Source organism: Anoplopoma fimbria, chromosome 17, assembly GCF_027596085.1.
Source record: "Anoplopoma fimbria isolate UVic2021 breed Golden Eagle Sablefish chromosome 17, Afim_UVic_2022, whole genome shotgun sequence".
Classification (NCBI taxonomy): domain Eukaryota; kingdom Metazoa; phylum Chordata; class Actinopteri; order Perciformes; family Anoplopomatidae; genus Anoplopoma; species Anoplopoma fimbria.
In genome coordinates, this window is record NC_072465.1 from 22,850,234 (window position 1) to 22,864,311 (window position 14,078).

At 37.0% G+C, this 14,078-nt stretch overlaps 1 protein-coding gene across 1 annotated transcript; it reads right to left on the minus strand.

Moving 5' to 3' along the window:
• Positions 1 to 537: 537 nt before the first annotated feature.
• LOC129106374 (immunoglobulin-like and fibronectin type III domain-containing protein 1) lies at positions 538 to 9,721 on the minus strand. Its single transcript, XM_054617760.1, has 17 exons — positions 9,697 to 9,721; positions 8,065 to 8,241; positions 7,823 to 7,962; positions 7,437 to 7,536; positions 7,300 to 7,326; positions 6,901 to 6,946; positions 6,616 to 6,811; positions 5,498 to 5,611; positions 5,235 to 5,397; positions 4,834 to 5,106; positions 3,681 to 3,805; positions 3,371 to 3,512; positions 3,055 to 3,273; positions 2,640 to 2,939; positions 2,264 to 2,590; positions 651 to 977; positions 538 to 542 (listed from the first exon to the last, which is right to left on the minus strand). The coding sequence occupies exons 1-17, from the start codon at positions 9,719 to 9,721 to the stop codon at positions 538 to 540; spliced, it is 2,706 nt and encodes a 901-aa protein (XP_054473735.1).
• Positions 9,722 to 14,078: the final 4,357 nt, after the last annotated feature.

Consider the following 14,078-nt stretch of genomic DNA (forward strand, 5'->3'; position numbering starts at 1 on the left):
TTTTAAAGATCCGTGACGTCACCTACACCACAGTAGCTGTGGGTCCATTTTTGCTGTTGTGGAACGGTTAGAGAGGGTTTGATGCCCAGTTGTCCCAGTTATATTGACTGGATGGAGTGATTAAGTGGGATAGTGAATATATGAATGTTGCTTATTTAAGTTGTTGTACATTTATGTGATTTTGTGAAAGACAATGCACTTGAAAGAAATATGTAATAAACATAGCCCGGGAAAACTACCAATGAAGACGCCACAGAACTGCCTGCTTCTTCATTTATTCCTGTTTTCACAGGCACACATCATCTGTATTCAGGCTCTCTAGCACTGAGACCTGTAACACCACAAGAGAAAATTTGACAGACATCTTTGCACTTTAGTGTGTCACTTCACTTGTGCTATTATTTCCTATGATGGGGTAACAATTGTAAATTGTCACATTTCATATACATTTATGAAGTAAAACAAGAAGCATTCCCCTTCCTTATTGTCCCGAACGTGTCAGTACGAGGAGAGGCTGCTGAATGTCTTCATGCCATTTTAATCTGTTGAGAAAAAGTAGAGAGAAAAATGATAATTATTAAATAATAATTCTAAGCACGAACCACAACGGATTATTCTGAAACTATTCCAACTCTAAAGTTAAACCTTACCTCTAACACTAAGTTTAGTAGAACACTCTGCCTTGCCGAAAGAGTTGACTGCAACAACTTTACAGACACCGCTGTCTTTTGATCGCACTCTGAGAATGTACATGGAGCACACACCAAACGAGTTGGTGATGTAGTAGTTTTTGTCAAAGTTGATGCAGACGTCATTCAGGTACCAGGATACAGTTGGCGTAGGGCATCCCCGGACAGCACATGTCATGTAGAGTTGGTAACCTTTTGGTGGTGCGTGGACTTTCAGAGGCACCAAGATGGATGGAGGCCTCTCAAAGCTGACCCCTGATGAATTACCTCCGTTTGAAGGTATTGGAACTTGATAGGGAAAACAAATCAGGTATTGAAAATGTCATTTAGGTCACATCATAATTTTATCGACAAGGATCCAGAAATGTTTCAGACATTCTATTGTATTCCCCAGCTCTGGAATAATAGATTACACGCAATGAAGTAATCAGAGATTTCAAAGACTAAGAATCTACAGCCATTGTAACCACTCTGGCAGGTTGATTACTGCTGAGGCTGGTGGGAATTCCATTAGTTTTCAAATATTTGGTCATAATTACTAGTTGACAAATATACATTTTGAAATCATGATGGTGCTAGGTTAAAAATCAGGGTCCAACTAAAATCATCAAGATGCATCATCTAGGAACCATTGATATTATGTACCAAATTTTGCGCCAATCCATGTAGTAGACATGGAGATATTTTACTGGATAATTGAAAACCTTGACTGTGGACCGACCATCCTTAGAGTCCTTTTTTTTTTTCTTAAATAGCTACTAGCATGGCTTGAATTGGGGTTGAGGCTCTGTACATAACACATTTACTCCAAATTAGGACTGTAATCACCACTGATATATTGCATTTTAACAGGCAAGGCAAGCTATTAGTGTACCAGGGCAGTCAGGGAGCACATAGAGTACTGTAGCTAAACTGTTACTAAGGGAGTGATAGTGGAACAGACAACTTCAGAACTGTTGGAACGGTGTGATTGTTCAGGATTTTAACGAGTTTAATGGTTACTGATGTAGTTATATCATGGAAAAGGATTTGTCTGATGTCTCCAAACAAACAGAAGCTGGAATATTCAACTTTCATCAGGGCATGACGTTAGTGCTTGTCCACTTGCCCTGGGCAAATAAACTCCCTATTAGGGATTGGATGATATTCAGTAAAAACATGCAAATGGGAGATTGTCATTAATGCCTTCTAGTCGCAAATCCCTGATAAGGCTGCAATGTGAGTCACCAATCTGTGTATAACTGGGTAGAAGGAGATCTGGGAATCCTTAGCTGTTTTATTGATTTTTCGATAAGCCTACATTTTCCATATCGGATGAGTAAATTTGGATATCGGGGAAGTAAAACCTCTCACCCGAATCCAAATGCCAAACATCGTAGCCCATGCCTACTTTAAAAAGGTTAGCTCTAATCAATGATATAATATTATTGGACATGATGATTCGATATTCCTTTTTTAGCGCAGAGTACAGAACATCCTTAGAAACAGATTTGACTTTATATTGTCAAACCACTTCTTCAGTGCATGGTTTGGTTTATTGTAATAACTTAACAGGAACAACTATAATAACCCACCTCTGTTGCTGTTGGCACCCCATGTAGGGGACTGAGATGGATCTGAGAGGCCCATATCATTCTTAGCGTAGATCCGGAAATGGTACTCTACCCCAGGAAGGATGTTGTTGACGGTGTGTGAGTTAGTGAAGAGTCGGCCTGCTACATTCTTCCACACTCTGGTGTTGGAGTCCCATTGAGACACCATGTAGTAAAGGCGGTCGTCGAGCTCCTGGTCTGGAGAAGGAGCCCATGATACCAACACTTTGCCGTGGACTGTTTGCTCTAGCGCCACTGGCCCTGGAGTTTTGGGTTCATCTATCAACAAATACAATAGAAATACAGTGGCTGAAATAGCCCTTTGGAAGCCAAAGTGAGGCTCAAGCTAAAGACTTACGTAATACACGAGCTGCTATGTCCTCTGTCTGCAGGTAATCACTGATGCCTTGTGCGTTCTTGGCTCTGATCCGGTAGCAGTATCTCCTTCCAGGGTCCACATCTAAGTCTTTGTAACTCGGGTTGCTGCCGGGGATCTCACCGAGATCTAACCATTTGTTGAGCCCGACTTGTTGGCGTTCTATGATGTAGTTTGTGACCGGGCAGCCACCAGTATGTTTTGGTGGTTTCCATTTGAACTCAACAGATGTTACAGCACTTTCCATAATGTCCACCGGTCCTTGTGGTGGTGTGGGTTTGTCTGTTGATGAAATGAAAGTAGTCGTACTTAGTAAACAGGGAAAAGCTTTTCTCTCCTTAAATACAGAACAATTAGCTACACATGGCAACTTTTACGTCTCATTTTGACAACTCACCCAGTACGATAAGTTTGGAAATAGCCTCCATTGTACCAAATTCATTTTTGATTTTGACCTCTCCACCATCTTTCCTTTGACACTTGAGAAGGCTCTCAGTAGCTGATGTTTCAATTTTCACATTGAGAGCGGGCAAAAGCTCATCGTCATCCTTGTAGCACTGTGTTATCATCGGCTTTGTGAATTTTCCTAGTGCATCATCGTCAATTTTGGGTGAATCTTCAATGTCAGAGAAAAAAGTTTTTGTCAAAAAACCTTAACCCTTTGGCTAATTTATCAACTGATGCCAAACCATGTTATTGATTTTTATTCTGACCTTGAATATTAAGCGTTGCTTCTGATTTACGGCCTTCAGCTTCAAAGCTGTACACAGCTGCATCATCTTTTTTACAGCAATCAATTACCAACCTGTGACAGGCTCCATCTTTGATAATTGTTACACCATCCTCATTGTTTAGCTTGTCAGATAAAAAAGATTCAATATTCATCAGACAAACATTAAGGTATCCAATGCACTAATACGTTTTTGACTTTGATGGGTCTTTACAGGTCTGCAAGCTATGAAACAGGGATATATATGGCAGTAGTCCTATATACTCAACATTCTGCAAAAATAATGGTCTTACCAGCTTCCCATTTTTATACCAACGTCCCTCAGAGGTCTCACTGCTTAGTTTGCAAGACAGCTCTGCTCGTTCACCAATATTAGCCAAAGTATCTGACAGTCCGCAGACGAACTGAGCACCACGATCTGTAAATAAGAACAAAGTAAATATTGTGAAATAATCAAAACGAATTTTTGCCATATGCAACCTCTGGTAAGAGCAAAAGTGTATGTAAATGACAATTTTGGTATTCCATTCCATACAAATAAATAAATTACAGTAAACAGAGCAAACAAAGGTAGAAATAATGTTAAAGGCGCATGCAGTTTTCTATTCCAAAACGTTAACACTTCTAGTTTTTCTTGTTTACAGTATGTCTCTCTCTAGAGGTCAATATGCAGTACTGCACAATATTTTTCATATAGTAGATCTTCAAAATCCTTTATAATTATTAAGTAAACAATAATAATAATAATAATCATTTTACAAAGGCCATTCGAAGTGTCTATTGAATTTACCCATTTGTTTTGTTTGATGAACCCCAAGTAGCAAAGCTGACAACACACAGTATGCAGTAGCAGAGACACATAATGACAGCTGGAACTAAAACTACTGCGTTATATATATATGCAATGAAGTGACACATTTATCAGTATTCACACAATGCGAGGACTTTACCTATAACAGTGTCAGGAACCAAAGGGCCAGTTCGTACTCGCTTCTTTTTCCCATCATCTGCATCATTCCCTTTATTTCCATCATCTCCATCTGTCAGGAGGTTCTTATTTGTGCCGTCTCCACCCTCGTCTCCATCCGTTTTGTCACCGGAACCATCCCTTCCATCTCCCCCGCCCCCACCGTCCTTTTCAGCCTGCGCTCGTCTGGCTGCCTCCAGGTCGTCTTTCTGTTTTTGTAGCTTGGCCTGCTGCTCCAATGCAAGTTTAGTCAGGTCATCTTGATTCCCGGTTTGGGTGCCTTTGCGTCCTTTACCATTCGGATCAGCTGAATTCAAGCGTGCACATACAAGTACGGATAATGAATTAATTTTCTCATTTACATTTTCTGAATAAAGCAAAGACAGAAGGTGTGCATATCCAGGTATTACACTATAAAGCTGAGATTGCTGGTTTATTTATTAATGTATATGTCTGTATATATAAAAAGGATGTCCCACCTTCCACTTTAAGAGAGGCACAGCTGGATGTTATCCCAGCAATGGCATAAAAGACTCCATAATCTTCCATTTTACAGTCTTTAACTCTCAACGTGTGAATTAGCTTGTCCTCTGAGACAGTGATCTCATACTTGTCCCCATGTTCAAGCGATGAATCCTGTTTTGACCAGGTAATTCTGTTGAGGGGTGTTGACAGGACACACTGAAAGATGGCGTCCTCACTTTCAAAGGCCTTCACATCCTTAATCTTGGCTATGAACTCCACAGCAGGAACTGAGAGAGGAGGAAGGGCGGATATGGAAAAACTGACAGTTCTCATTCCTGAACGTGCCTTGAATTGTCTCATCAACTGCCAGTACAATCTTCCTGTTTTTATTACAGTTGCGTTAGTTACAACTCACCTTGAAAGTCAGTTGTAAGAACATTTGCATCTTCAACATCGAGCTGGTAAAATCCAGCATCTTCTGGCTGAGGATCTTTGATGCTGAAAACATAATTTGTCCCTGTTTTCTGAAGGCTATGCTTTGAATTTTCATCGTTCCCATATAGAACCATTGTCCCATCCTTTTTAGAGAAGAATGCTTAGATTAGATTGTTTTATTTCCTTTGTATTTGAATAGTGATTGGTTATGAGTAGTTTATCTTGTAATACATATTAACTCACCTTGTACAGGTTAATTGCACTGTTTGGATCATGTAGTGTCATGTCCAGGCTGAACTCAGCTCTCCCGTTTGGTTTTACTTCTATTTGTTTGACATTGTCCAGCTGCTCTACAACCTGAAAAAGAGAAATGAAATGTCCTGTGTATCTGTAGATTTTCCATTGCTGAAGCCATGACTTTTCAACTGAAGCAGCCTTGAACGGAGAATTAATTTTTTTCAAGGCTCAATACGCTGGTAAACCCTCAGGCAAACTAATCAAAACAAACCTTGGGAAAAAAAAGAATTCCTGATGTGAATCAGGCTTGAAACCTTCAACCAGATACGGCAGTGAAACAGTACTTCACAGACTGGTTGGGAGTTACTCTTTACTCTTTTTTCTGCTTTCACCAAAAAGAGCAAACTATCGCTCAGTGACTCAGTGAAAAAGTTTTCAGATAATTTAGTGCTGCAGGAATGAGTCCTTAAACTCCTGATGTTCTTGTCTCGGAATCATTTTTGTTTTTCATGGGTTTAACGTTTGGTTCTACTTTTATAAATTATGTAAATACCCCACTCGTGGATTTTGAAGCTGACTTAAAGAATGCTGTTATCAACAAGCGTTGAGAGCGTGAGAGTATCATAAACTGGTGTTTGCCACAGAGTTTATTTTCTGCAACTATCCAAAATCGAATGGAAAAATCATATTTGCTTTTTGTTGCGGTAACAGGTGCAATGCTAACTTCAAGTGTTGGCCTACAAAATATGTCATCCCTGCAGCATTATATTTAATAAAATGAAAATATTTTAATTTAAAATATAATAATCCGAGAAAAACAAAGATGTCTTTTTAATACATTTTTCTCATATTGTTCTTTCACATAACTAAGACTAGAAGTTTAAAAAATAGGTTACCACTAAATTCTCTTTTTTGTAAGGGAAAAAAAATTGAGAACCACTGTTATAGCTGATATTGGGCCACCAGATTTTGCTAAAACACTTTAAGCAAATATTATACATTTTCACAGCTCAAAATGTATCAGTTTGCAATTTAGCTTCACACCTAACCAACATTTTTGCAGGTTCAAAATATATGATCTAGAATGCATGTGCAGTTGTTACAAACTGCATACAGTACAGTACCTTTGCCTGCTCATCTTGCCTTTCCTTTTTCAGCTTGTTGAGTCTCTTAAGCAACCAGCGAAAGTCGGTAACACCAAAGTCAAAACAGATTTTTTCATAGTCCTTCTTTGGTGCAGAGAGAAGCAGTTCCAAGAACTTAGGATCAATTTCTCCCTCTTTTCTTGGTGGGAGTTGTTTCTTTCTGGTAACAACAACACTGACAAGAGAAGAATAAAGTAGAATGTTTTTGGAGATCTACAACAGCACATATTAAAAAAAAACAGTTGAACTCTGACTTGAACTTACGTTTTCTTTAGCATTTTTCTGAAATCTTGTGGTGCTTGTATGTTTGCTAAAAGAAAATGAAATGTGAATTTAAAGAAAAAAATGAGATACAGGTTTTCTTAACCGCAAATAACACCACAATCATGTTTTTTTAAATTCTAAATATGAAGCTATCTAAATCTTAAAATGCAAAAAAAAAAACGGATCAATTTAATTTAATAAATCTGTAAATCTTGCTCTGCAATTGCAAAGATTTTATTTATCAGAGCATAATATTTTACCATGTTCAACTCACTTTGTTGTTGTTGCTTCTGAGATTCAAATTCAACTGTGAACTATCTGTAATCCTAAAAAATGAATGTCTCGATGGTAGAAAGAGAAAACGTGAGCTTCTTCATAGATCAGTGGTAAATTTCATACCTTTTTGGGCATTCTTCTTCAAACCAACTGGGAAAAAAACAAGAAATCATTAGTGATTAGTCAAATCTCCAATATATTACACTATCATTTTAATAATTTACCATGAACATATGACTGAGCAATAAACTGTCTTTTACCTTCAATAACATTGAGAGTTGCAGAGCAGACAGCCTGTCCATACTCATTGGTGACAAAGCATTTGTAGGTGTCAGCTTGATCTGGTTTTACATTGGGTATCTGATGGAGCCATATTATAATTGTTAGATTATATTTAGTGCTGACTCTCAAGTTATGTCTCACATTGCCAAGACCAATGAGCTCTTTTAATTGTGTACTGCCAAGTTAAGAACAAATCAAATTAATTAAATATACCTCATACTTTCCAAAAATTCAATTAAAATAATTAAATATTTAATACAGGTCAGCAAATGTTGGAGGACAGGACAACGGACTGGAAAATATGTAAGGATAAAACATAAATTTCTGTTTTATGAGAGCTTTTTTTAAAACACTGTTTTCTCACCTCAAGAATGTGCTCTTGAGCTCTTTCATCAAATCTGGTCTGGTATTTTTCTGGGTCATCGACCTCACCTTTGTTACGCCCCCATGTCACAGCTGGTGCCGGCTCTCCACTAACCATGGCCTTGAAAAATCCTTTTTTACCTGAAAAATGAAATAAAGAAAGACATAGGACAGTGATAGAGTTGTAGATAGTGTTTGATCATTTTATTGTAATCAAAGTTTTACATTGCTTTTGTTATTTACCCTCTTGAGTAGTCATAGGCATTGGTTTCCAGGCAAAGTCAGGTGTTGACATCCCTGCAGGCAGTACCTCAACATACTGAGTGATCATAACCCCGGGAACTCTGGACCTTTTCTTGATAGCCACTGTAAAAACCAGAAAATAACTGTTAAACTCTGCTGTGTGAGATTTTTTTTTTACTGATGGAATAAGCAAATAAGGTTTAATACTACAGCTCCCGTATACTGTTTCCAACATTATCTGAGCAACCGTGATCTTATTTTTATTCTGCTCACGGCATGAGTCTGCGAGCAGCGAAAGTAGTTGGTTACCTCGCTTAGAAGTTAGAGGTGTGCAGCCTGTCGCCTGCAGCTCTTCATATAACAGCTCACTGTGGCTGCTCCTTCATGTTCCATTATTCCCTGCAATATTTCAGACTGATCCGCTGTCAAAAATTGCCTAATATGATAGTTGTCTTTTTTTGTAGAGGCATTTTTGATAAATGGCAGCGCTCAGTTTCCATCTCACTGACAACCACATTGCATTTTCCTCTGTCACTGTTCTTTATAATAAAAGTTAACTCGCATTTCGCCAGATGAATTATTTTAATGTGAAGCTGTAGCAGAAGGATATGTTTGATTTTCCTCAGCAAGATTTATTTTCTAGGAATTAATACTGCAAATATATAAATATTGCAATATGTTCATCAGTGTACATGCTATATACGCTCAATCAACATTGTGTTACCTCATTCGGCAATAGGGACTTAACAGACATGTTTTCAAAGGAAAATCTTGAGTTTGCCACTTTAAAGCAAACATTAGAAGGACAAAAGGCAAAAGAAAAAGAAAACAATAATTGAATCAATGCTTTGTTCATTAGGTCACGAGTTGTGGTCAATATTCACACTGTTAAAACATGCCTGAGCAAAAAACATGGGATTGGATATGGTTAAACATATAGGATGAGCTGCAAAAGTGATCACAGTATTTAAACCTCCACTTGTATTAAGTGTTAAAAACAGTAACATTATCTTAAATATCAGTTATACCCAAGATTTGAAAAAAAGCACCATAGTAACGAGTCTCTTTAGATGGGCACAACACAAATTACTAGTGCTTTTACTTTTGGTTGCAGTTAAGCTAGAACTTCACAAGAGGTCAGTATTTCCTTTCTTTTTGTCAACCATTACAGCTGACACATCAGCAAGACCTTTTAACTCTTGAACTCTGCTGATGTATTTGGATTCAAATATGTATATTTTTTTTATCCAAAGGCAAGCGTATACTTCGCTAAAACACCAAAAAACTGATCAAATTGAGCTTTTTTGTCATTGATTTATTTTAATATAAACTCCAATGTACTAATATTTTTATTAAAAATCAAGTAAATTGATTTTATTTATGACTAATGACATGAATGGGGCCTCAATGTCAACTGCACTATCAAACATGGGACCAATATAAATTCCCTCCTGTTGTGATGGAGATAGCAAAAGAGAGATGGATGACACATCTTGTCAACGTTATTCCTCTCTAGGATTTCAACTGTAGGATGACTCAGCATCCAACAGAAAGTTCATCCAACAGCTGTTGAAATCAAAAACTCAAACCCCCGCCCCCACAGTTACTCCTTTTTCTGTGCCAGCATCACACCTCGTAAGGACTCGTAATGCTTCATTCTCCATGGGGCATTAACATTTAGCAAGAATTTACTGCTGCATAATACATATAGGCCAAACTGCGAATTATCACACTTCTTGTAGTTAGATCAGGTCCTTAGCCACATGACACTATCCGGCATAGTTATAAACATACATTGATTCCCAAGACAACAGAGTTAACTATGTAGATACCATACCAAAACTTAATTCCATTCACATTTATTTGAATAAGAACAGCAGCTCCAATTAACCCTTTACTAAGCCCCCGGCCCCCTGCTGCTACTCTGTCTAGCGGTCAGAGCGACCATGGAGCCCACACTGTCACTAACTGCACTCCCTGAGTAATATTATTACATTTTTGGAAAAAGTGATTTCAGAGAGAAGCAGATAGAAGAGTCTACCATAAGAGTATGATGGATACATCCATGATGTCAAACTGATTCCGCTGTGAAAATAGGTTGAAAAGCTCAAGATAGAAGCTAAAGCCTACAGATCTTAGTGTAAAAGTGAACCACCACATCACATGGTGATCAAGACAGAAGATAATGATATTAAGGAACAACACTGTTCCTGTAAAGCCAGGCAGGTCTTTATTCACTGTTACAATCAATAAAAAGTAAAGACAAATATACTAAACTAATACACCAAATACCAGCAATTCCTACTACCAACATAATATGCTGTTTTTATTGTGTTCAGTTTGAAATGTAAATATTTTACAAGTCTTACCCACAACTTGTTTGATTTCCTAGATAGGCAAGTAAAATCTGGCCATCCACAGTAATGACACATTTTGAAATTTGAAGTATGTTTTTTGGAAGTTGAAGTAGCTTTTACTGGTTACTTTTATCTAACCTCACCGTCATCTATCTACTGTAAGAAGGCAAATGTAAACAAATTAAATTATTTAAAAAGCATTACATTATTTAAAGGACTTTTTAAGAAAGCCATGACAACGTGACCTTCAAAGTGGAACCAGATCCTGCTCTCTCTAAAATAAATGATGTGCCATTGATGACATACAGTAAACTCGAGGGTTGACTTATACTTTCACTACTTCTTATGTGTGTAACTTTTAGGTTACCCATTCTTCAACACTTTTCCACAGCAGACCTTTTCCAGTTAGAGGGCGTATATTGAATATTTATCAAGCTTTATGTGTCATCTCTCAGGGGATTGGTTTACGCTCTTACAGTATATCATCTGAATGCAGGCAGGATTTCTTGCTCCTCAAGTATTGATTCACACATAATCCAAGTCTGGTAGGACAGCAGTCAGTCGTTTGCCTCTGCATACCAATCACTCCTGGAGGAAACTGTTAGATTTGGAAACCAGCAGATTTCTAGACACTTTCAGTATGGGGCGGCTGTGGCGTAGTGGAGAGCAAGGTAGTTCTCCATTCAGAGGATCGGTGGTTCGATACACCTTGCATGGTAGTCTGTCATGTGTGTGAATGGGAGAATGATATGTAATATGCTACTGATTAAATTGGATAAAAGGTGTGGACTAAATGACTGTAATGAATGTTAATGTAAATTGATTGGCTGTTTAAAGCCTGTCATCATTTGAATGGGTGAATGATAGTCATAAACTACTGATTGAATGAGTGTGGAGAATGGTTTCAGATACTTTCTAAGAGTGTTTCTTGGAGGTATGAAATGGAATTGTCCACAAAAGCATGATAATTAATAATGATGAAAGCATTTTCATGATAAATCCCCTTTTAATACCAATAACTTTGTTGGTCAGGTTTATGCTAAATTTGTGGAAATGATTAATAATACAAGCTAGTTTATAAGAAGCACACCATATCTCCTTGTACAACAAACAGAACAGACATAAAGAAGTCTTTTGCATTTTCCAAACTTACCTAAGGCTTTTGGGTCCTGGTTTGAACTCATTGCAGTGTCGTTGGTTGTTCCTCAACTAAGAGTTTTGATCTGTTTTGGCTGAAACACAAAGAAGAATTGTAAGAATTGTAGCAACATCAGTTTTCATTTGTCCGTATTCAAAACCAAGCATATATTTTCATTATTATTTTTCATGGCTGACATTGAATTGTATTTTAATGTATTTTATTGTCATTGCATTGTATTTTGGGGAATTTTTGAAGTAAGTGAAAAATTTTACAATTTGCACCAGAAAGTATTTTCTAAAATTATTAATCTAATACTAAATCTTTCACTTAATGTTTTAATAAAAACACAAGGACAGTTATTTGCCATTATTAACAGAACACATTTGAACAGTTAAAAGGTTCTTGCAGCTATTATGTTTGGAACAGTTACATTGTTTTTCAGGAAAAAATTATTATACTAAGAGAAAAGTTTAAAATTAGGTATATTAATATACCACATATTTTTTTGAAAAAAGTATGTTTCATATATATCTATCTATCTATCTATCTATCTATCTATCTATCTATCTATCTATCTATCTATCTATCTATCTATCTATATAGATAGATAGATAGATAGTTGCAACTAACTATTATATTCTTGGTTAAGGACTGTTGTTGATTGCTGGGTTCACTAAAAGTCAGAAAATAGCAAAAATGATTAAATAATTAAATGATTAATTGATTTTGAAAATAGTTGCTGATACATTTTCTACACATTTTCAAGTAATTGTAACAATGCATTGTTTTTAGTAGTAAATAGTAGTATTTATGTAGTTCCCTTGGAGTTCCCCACATGTTCACAAGAATACTCAAAGTCACATTACTCAACTTGAGCATTCTGTAACCGCTGGGGTCATGAGAACCCTGCAGATCTAAAAAAGGGGACTTGTGCCAGAGAGGGTTGAGAAACTCTGCCTTAGAGGTTCTCCTCGTCTATGTTACCGTATGACATCAGCCTGTCAGAGTGGGTGATGCCTTGACTCCTATGTGACGTGAGCAGACACTTGGAGACATGCTGGGACACACAGTAAAGTGGGAATGTGAAATTCCACCAAGTGGCTGACTCTGCCCAACTGCCTGCAGAGTCAAGTGGCTGTGCCAGCAATTTAACTGCTCAGGTCCAAACATAGACGGGGGCAGAATGTCTCCCAATCAAACTGTTAAGCCAACGCACATATCTGTAAATCTCTTTTATGCAACCAACTCTTAAAAATTATGCTTTGCACAGTTAGGTGCTAGTTGTTTACTACCAGCAAAAGACTGAAAGTAAACTTTAAACTCAAACTGCTTGTCCTGAGCGATCAGATTTGTTTGTGTTGGATGGTGAGAAAGCACCGATTGTGAAACTTGATTTATTAATTAAATAACAAACTCTCTCCGGAGAGTTAATGAGATATAGATTTATTTTAACCAATCTTATAGAAAGATACTTGTGGTGACATGAACCTACTTTGACTGTCGCCCACAAGACCTTTAGGTCAAGTACCAGTTGATGGCAATGACATAAAAACTGTTAATGTATGGTCATTTTAATCATTTTAATGTTTGCTAAGTAATTTGTTTAGTTACTTTGGTGCTGAGGTTATTTGAATTAGAACTAAAAGGGGCTGTACACCAAGATAATGGCCGTAAGGCTTTTAACATGGCCTTTTCATTTTAAGGACAATAAGAGGAAAACTGAAAAATGTGACAAAGAATAAAAGACCTTGATCATCTACAAGCCTGCAAGATATTTATATTAAGGTTTTAATATTTGTAACACATCCTGTAGTGCAAACTAATCACAGTCTCCTGCTCAATCCTTTTGTCAGTCATGGGTAGCCAGTTGGTAAGGTCACATTCGTGTCTGAAATATTGTACATGGTTTAAATTTTTAACATCCGTATTACAGCATGATCTCAGGTCCATTAATTTTTTTTTTTGATATATAGCACAATAACATTTTAGGGTTTATTTTTATACCATTGTGCCTGTGGCAGTACCAGCAGTAAAGTATATTTTGGTGGTTCTTGTTGTTATGGCCCATCTTAGTGATGCTATGCTAACATACCAGCCATACCATTTCAAATGGTTATATAAAATAGCACCATGTCTTTGTCTGCAGGTCATTACATGAAAAAAAAAAGTTTAAAAATGCTATATGCTTTTCATCGGGATTAGTAGATTTTTGCAACAGCAGAATCAAATACTTTGATAGCCATAAACCCAATCAAATGATTAGCTATGATAAACAAATCCTTGTACATACATTTATAAAATGATGTACAAAAAATGACAACATTTAAAAACCCTCCTCATCACTTATATCACTATGTGTTCTTAAGTAAACTAGTGTCACAATTTGAAGCTAGTCTGTTTGTCATGATATGTCCTCTCAACAAATGCTACCTTTCTATTATCCCATATTTAGATGACATATACCTTTTGTTGACTGAAACTGTCCAGCATGAGGGTACACCATATAAAATTATGTT